At 45.2% G+C, this 7,149-nt stretch overlaps 1 protein-coding gene across 3 annotated transcripts in view; it reads left to right on the top strand.

Annotated features, from left to right (window-relative positions):
* Positions 1 to 3,174: 3,174 nt before the first annotated feature.
* The window catches only part of SORT1 (sortilin 1), a 59,019-nt gene continuing 55,044 nt past the window's right edge, over positions 3,175 to 7,149 (top strand). For 2 of the 3 annotated variants that reach the window (XM_046645197.1, XM_046645196.1), the window contains exon 1: positions 3,175 to 3,541. In XM_046645197.1, coding sequence (XP_046501153.1) covers positions 3,236 to 3,541 — 306 coding nt within the window. In that variant the 5' untranslated portion in view covers positions 3,175 to 3,235. Of the gene's footprint in view, positions 3,542 to 3,762; positions 3,793 to 7,149 lie in introns of those variants that run through there. The other variant, XM_046645198.1, reaches the window with a different exon arrangement.

Here is a 7,149-nt window from a genome sequence, read left to right as displayed (position 1 = left end):
TTAGACCTTGGAATGTACTATATTAGAGCTACCATCATATAACTGATTGAGATTATCAATCTTTTGGAGCCTCAAAAATGGCCATATGAAGTAGATATTGTTATACTTAACAGATGAAGAATCTAAGGCTGTGTGACCATGGACACAGAAAATTAAGCTGTTGGGACTTGAACTCAGATTTTCTGGTTTTAGATCATCAACTCATAATTTTGCAATGCCAGGTCCCTTGAAGCCTAGAGACTTACTGAGTAATAGGGAAATCTCATTGAGAATGTACTTGCATTATCCACAACATGGCTAATCCATATGTGGATAATGCAGAATTGATTGTGTCTTATCCCCATTAACGCTTGGAGGGAGTTGTACTCTTCGATGTCAAAATAAATTCTGATTATTTGAGTAGGCCGAATTCATATTAAATTCATACTGTGTTCCCAGCAAAAAACAAATTGTGCTTCTATATATTTGGAAACTGCAATGACAGGAAACATTTGGAAGAAAAGAATTTTGCCCTAGACGTACACGTCAGGAAAGTAGGGAACTAGAGTCTGTTGTCACCAGTGTTTTGGAGACTGTTCTAGTGATTTTAACCCTCTTATTAAATATAGCATGGTGATCATGGGATTAGTTTCATGTTCATCTTTTATCAAATCCTATCTCAACTATTTATTCAAATTTAAATTTATTGAGTGCCTACCTACTATATGCCAAGTAATGTATTAGGCATTGGGGATAGAGCTGTAAAAGTACTAGATAGGGTCTGCTCCCATGAAGCTTCTAGTGGGGGGAATTAGACCATAAACAATATTCCCTTTAACTCAGTGTTGGTTAATGCAGAAATGGAAAAACATGCTGCTTTGGGGAGAGGTGGAGTAGTGTCTTATGTGCATTATGTAGGGGGAAAAATACTGAGGAATAGCTCTTAGCTTCAGCTTACACTGTTTTCCCTCCCACTGCCTGGGCAGTGTATTTGTACCTTAGACTACAACTGGTGAAACAGTAAATTTCATACCCTCTATAATTCTAATTTTAGAATTCTTGAAAGAATAGAATTAGAGCATTCTTGAAAGAGAACTTTGGTTCTCTGTAGAATCTTAAAACTCTGCAAGGTTTCTTCTTGTGTCTAACTTAAATAGAATCAAATGATCTTACTAGGAAAAGCAATGGCTTTGTGAATGTAACTGCTTTCTATTCATCTTTCTGGTATAAAATTTATCTTGGAGAAAAGTATGGTTTTTAGTAATAAGATAAATTTACATACTTTAGTCTTGCAAGTAAGGTAAGATCTTATGTGTCAGTAAGCACACTGACAGTGCAACTTTTGTATTTAGTGCCTGTGTCATTAGAGAAAAACTAAAAACATTTTATTCAAACATTTTCTCAGTGCCTTATGCCAAGTACCATGGTACCAAGGTACTCAGCAGCTGATACAGTTTGAGGAAGGAAATATATATTCTGTAAGCGTATAATGAGAACTAAAAGCAATATATTAAAAAATGAAAGTACAGATAATTGCAACAATTTAATAGTTAAAACGTGTATTTAGGAATTTCTCCAGGAGATGGCACTGTTGAGTTGACTTTTTTCCTTTCAGACAGTAAGACAATAGACCATTCATCTTTGTGTCACCCGAACAAAGAAATATTCCTGTATAGCCCCTGTTCTCCCCCCAGCTAATCACATGCTACTGGAACTGACTGTCTTGTGATCTACTCCTTGGTTGGCATAGATTAAAAAATAATCTGACACATGGTAGTTAATGGAAAGGAGCAAACTGTTCACCAGTTTTCATCGAGCTTTATCTTGTCATTTCAGTAGCTGATAACTTGGAAGGCTATTCTAGTGATTTTACCATCCTGCTCAGATGCCGTTCAAAAGTATTTTTCACTTCTCACGTCTTACTATGGTTGTTCTGGAAAAACATAAATTTGTAAATCTTTGTTTTCAGAGTAACCCAATTAGAAGGATTTTAATGTAAACATTGGGTTGGGTGCACTGCACCATTTTGCTCTACAATGAATATATTCTTATTTGGGTTTACCTCTAGTTTATAGTTAAAAGTAATTTCTAGTTGCTTGCTTTATTTGGATGTAACGTTTTGTATTCTTTGTATCTTCTGTTTGCTACCTTTTCTACTGGACAACTTGTAGCCTTCTGAAGGGAGGGAGTCAATAGGGTTAAGATCCAGAACTGGTTTTACCTGCGCTGCATGTTCTAGAAGTTCTGTGCGCGCACTTTCTGCGATAAAGGGAACAGCACAGCGTAGGGGTTTAGTTTTATTTACTGGAGGCGGGGTGCTAATCTAGGGGACATCATATACCAAAACCCAAAATGTGCAGTGCACTCACTGCAGGGTTTAGGCACTTTGGTAAAGATAAATACTCATCTATGAAACGATCACGTCTAAAGGAGGCACTGGGCAATTCTCTCGCCCCCTTTTACCTGACCCTCATATCTAAGCTACTTTCTAACTCCAGGAAAACCAATAAGCAATTCCAACTTTGGCCTAACTCCCTGTAGAAGAAGGTGAGCGAGGCCGTCCGTGATGGAGAGACTTTTCTTCAAGCTTGCCTGAGTCACGGACGGCCTGATGTCTATCTGGCTCCATAGGATGTAGCCCACACAATTCGCATTCACCTTTTTGGCAGCAAGGCGGCGGCTTCAGCAGACACTGGGCGCTCCAGTGCGCGGGGGTTAAAAACCTGAAGCGCCGGTTCATGACGAAGCCCCCTTTTCCAGCTGAGCAGGCTCAGGGATTCCCTGAGATTTCCAGGCGCTGCCGCAACCCCAATAATTTTAGAAGTGTCTCTCGGGGAGAGGAGGGGGACTAACCCAACCCCAACTTGAGGATGCCGGAGGGAGCAGCAAGAGGTCGGGGCGCCGCGGAGCAGGGGGCTTCACTAGAAGAAGCGGAAAGCTCCAATGCTAACTCTGGAAGCCCGGCCCTGGCGACGCCAGGCGAGGAAGGGATGACCTCAGCCGTCTCTGCCACGTTCCAGCCAATCAGTCCCGCATCTTGGCATCCGAATCCAGGACCCCCGAAGCCGGAGGCGACGCGAGCCAATGAGGAGTGGCCCGGGGAAGAAGGACAGGCGGCCAGCCTATGGGAGCGGAGAGGCCCGGCTGCGCGTATCCAAGGAGCGCCGGGCTCGGGCTCGGGGGTGTGGCGCGGCGCCGGCGGGGGTGGGCGGGCGCGCCGGGCGGCAGGTGTCGGCGGCGTCGGCATTCGGCGGCGATGGAGCGGCCCCGGAAAGCTGCGGACGGCCTCTCGCGCTGGCCCCACGGCCTCGGCCTCTTCCTCCTCCTCCAGCTGCTGCCGCGGGCAACGCTCGGCCAGGACCGGCTGGACGCGCCGCCACCGCCCGCTGCGCCGCTGTCGCGCTGGTCCGGCCCCGTCGGGGTGAGCTGGGGGCTGCGCGCGGCCGCGCCCGGGGGCCAGTTTCCCCGCGGCGGCCGTTGGCGGCGCAGCGCGCTCGACGAGGACGACGACTGCGGCCGGGTCCGGGACTTCGTCGCCAGGCTGGCCAACAACACGCACCAGGTGAGCGGGCGCCGGGCCCGGGCGCCGCCCGGACCGCGAGGTGCCGCCGCCGGCCCCTCCTCCTCTGGCCGCGCGCCTCGCGGCTCCGCCGACGAGCCCCCGGCCCTGCAGCGCCCGCGCCCCCCGGGCCGCGGCCCCGAAACTGCGGCGGGCGGAGTCCGGCCCGGGGAGCGGCCCCCGGGCGCCGCGGCCCGAGCGGCTGTGTTTCGTCATAGGGGAGGCAGTCTTCGACTTTGATGGCATTCGTTTTTGTAAGTTGTCAAAATCTCTCGAGCGTCGTTGTTTTCTGTGTGTATAAAGAGTCAGGATCCAATAACGCTGGAAGCCACCAGGAAGCTGGAGGAATAATTACCTCTTAAGTGCTTGCAGAAGTTGGGCTGCGCAGAAGCAAAGGTGTGTCCTCTCTGGGTCTGTGCTTTCAGGACGGGTAGGCGGGTGTTCAGAATCCCAAAGCAGTGGTTAGGTTACTGCGTGTATTTTAATAGTTAACGGAACAAGCTTGGAAAAGGGATGGCAGTGTGTGTGATCTCTTTTACGCCTTCAATTTGACCTTCTATGGTGGCATCGGACTCTGACCAGGATGTTTACATTCTGTTGTGACAAGGTTTCTAACCGTTAAGTAACACATTGCAGATACTCTGCTCTGAGCTGGGTCCTAGTCAAAGACTTTAAAAATCGTGGCACTTCTCTCCCTGGGAACAAGCGGTTCAACCTTTGCACACTGCTGGATTGACCAAGCCTATTGTTAGGCGTGTCCTGGCTCCTTGCTTCAGTGCAACGTGGGCATCTTCATTCCTCGTGTTTTTCTAAAACGATTTAATTGTTGCTACCCACGTTTGCATGATGTATTTTCAATTTAGTGTATTTTCTCCGTTATATCCTTTCCTTTTTCATAGAGAGTTGCACATGGGGACAGAGATAAGTGACCAACTGCATTTGTCCTTGTGCATTCCATATCACCCCAACCTCAGTCTCCCCTTAAACTATCTTTCTCCCTCTACCTGGACTGTCCTTGTTATCTGTGCGGAATTCTCAGAGCTGGGGACCCAGGGCAATTGGAGTCAAGGCACAAGCAATCAGGGATAACCTCACTTAATGGGTTCCAAGCAGCAGCTGCATAAAGGTGACCAAGCTAGTGCTGACGGGTGGGACAGGCTGGGCGCCGATAGGGTGGAATGAGTACTGGGAAGTTTTCCTGTTTGACGAGAAAAACAATAATCGTGTAGACTTCCATCTCACAGTGGGGAATTGAGAAAGGCTTTACAACACTGATGCTTAATTTATAACAGGACCACTTCCTTCCTTGAGCCAGCTGGACACAGCATTTGTACTCCGTATTTTAGGTTTTTCTCTTGCTGGTTGACCTACCTTTAGGACCTGTGGCTACTTGTGCATTTATTCCTTTCCTCAAGAGTCTTCCCCAGTTTAATTGATATCTCATTTGTAGTATATTGATTTCTAAAGCAAGACGTTGAAAAAACTGGCTCAGGGGACCCTTAGGCCAAATCTACTTGAGAGCAGACCTGAACCCACTCATTCTTTGACATCCATATATAGAGAAACTTCCCTCTATTTTTTTCATTTTATTTAGCTACTGTTTCCAATGATTTTTTTTTCAACCTTCCTCCAGTGATCTAATTTTGAGTAGCTATTTTTGCATTTGTTAATCATCCTTGGTCTCTTCTTCAGAGATCCCATCATTTTAAATTAAAAAAAGTAACGTGTACATGTGGTAAAAGTGGAGGCACTGTTAATAATCTTCTTCACCTTGGAAATGGTTGAATAAAGCAGTTGAGGTCTACCTCCTTAACCAAGAATTGTTATGTAATGGTCTGTTCAGCTTTTCAGTTCTATATTTTTAGAAGTCATGACAAAGCATCCTAAATCGTGTTGAAGAGATCTAGTATTTTTGGACCCTTTATAAGCAGTGTGAGATAAACGTATCACCATGACAGAAGAACTTTTTATCAGAGATATCGTACACTTTTGTACAGCTGGGAAGGTGCCATTTAGAGTAGTTTTTCATAAAATGACAGGATTCAATTCCCAAGAAGAATCAACAGTTCTTGGTTCTCTTCTTATTTGTTATAGAACTTGCTGTTCTTGTCAGGTGACATTAATTCATGTAGTCAGTGTATGTGATTGCCTTCCAAATGTCCAAATACGTGCTAGATGCTGGGGGTACCAAGATACAGAGGAAAGAGGATGAAAAGCCTCAGAAGGTTTTAGCAAATCTCCTAGACCTATTTCTGTGGCTTATTTGGCTTGCGAGACTATGTTGGCATTTAACTAATCTTCTTAAGAAGGAAGTAGAACTAAAACATGATAGTAGTTTTATATTCTTCTGGTTTCAGGAGACCTGTGCCCTAATGACCTATAACGCTTCAGGCTTCTTCACTCATGAAATCCAACAAGTGTGTGTGTGTATTTATAAATGTTCTTTCCTTAGACTCAATAAATAACCTTCCTTTTGCCTTTAACCCAAAACTGTTTTCATGCCACACTTTTAACTGATTCTTTCCTTGAAGTGCTTGGAGTGTTCATGACATGTGTAACCTGTGTACAGGAGAGAAATTGAGCAAGCCTAGGAGATTTTATTAATGTTGGTTGCTAAGTTGGATTGCTTCAAAACATTCCTCCTATAAGTACCCCTTTGAGGTTAGGCATGAAACTCTGTCTTGAAGAAACAGATGAAATGCCTTGGCCAGAGTTACGGTGGTGGCTGACATAATTTCCTTACTTCTCATTCCTGTGTTCAGACCATTTGACAACTTCCTTAAAACTTTTTAATCTTATGATTAATAAAGCCGGGAACTGTTGCTCATTCTCTGTCCTCCCTCTGCTCCTGTCATTAACTACTTCTTTACACATAACTTCCCAACTTGTATCCCGACATCAAAGCATCTGGTTTCTTAAATAAACAGGCCTTGTGGAGAAGGCGTGTTGTGTGCGGTGTCAGCTCTGAGAAGAATGTGTGTGTTTGTTTCCTGGTGCTGGCAGGGCTGAGTCCAGGCTGACAGGACTGAATGTGCCTGTTGGAGGCTTCAGGGAGCTGCCGCTCTCAGCCTCTTGTTGTGGATCTTTGTAACACCCGGAAATCTGAAGATCAGTGCTCTTAACTGCTGGGAACTTTCTAACTGCCTCCTTTATTCCACTACTCAGCCTCTCTTCATACTGCCTTCCCCAGCACTCCCACCCTCACCTCTAGTTAATCTTCTCTTGGGTTTCATCCATTCATTTTGTGGTCAAGGAACAGGAGTTCTGTAGTATCTCCTTTTTGGTCTTGGTTGAGCAGAATGAGCGAAATCCTCCTGAGGATTCCACTCCCATGCAGTATACTAATCAGACTTTTAACCCTAGGGGATGTTAAAATGACTAACGCATTGGGGATTTTTAGTTAGAAGTATCAGGAGATTTGCTGAAGTATATTTATCTGAGGAAACGTTAGTCTTCGTCTGAGGTTTGTTGTTTGTTGTTGAGGTGAGAGTAGAGAGCTAGCCAGGTAAGACAAATGGCTCAAAGAGAACGCAGTGTAATAATTAGGGAAGTTCTCTGCTGACTCAAAGTTGGCTCTGTGCATAGTGATTTTTAATTAGAAATCTGAATCT

The sequence above is a fragment of the Equus quagga genome, chromosome 18, assembly GCF_021613505.1.
Source record: "Equus quagga isolate Etosha38 chromosome 18, UCLA_HA_Equagga_1.0, whole genome shotgun sequence".
In the NCBI taxonomy this organism is placed as follows: Eukaryota; Metazoa; Chordata; class Mammalia; order Perissodactyla; family Equidae; genus Equus; species Equus quagga.
This window is presented reverse-complemented; position numbering and strand designations above follow the sequence as displayed.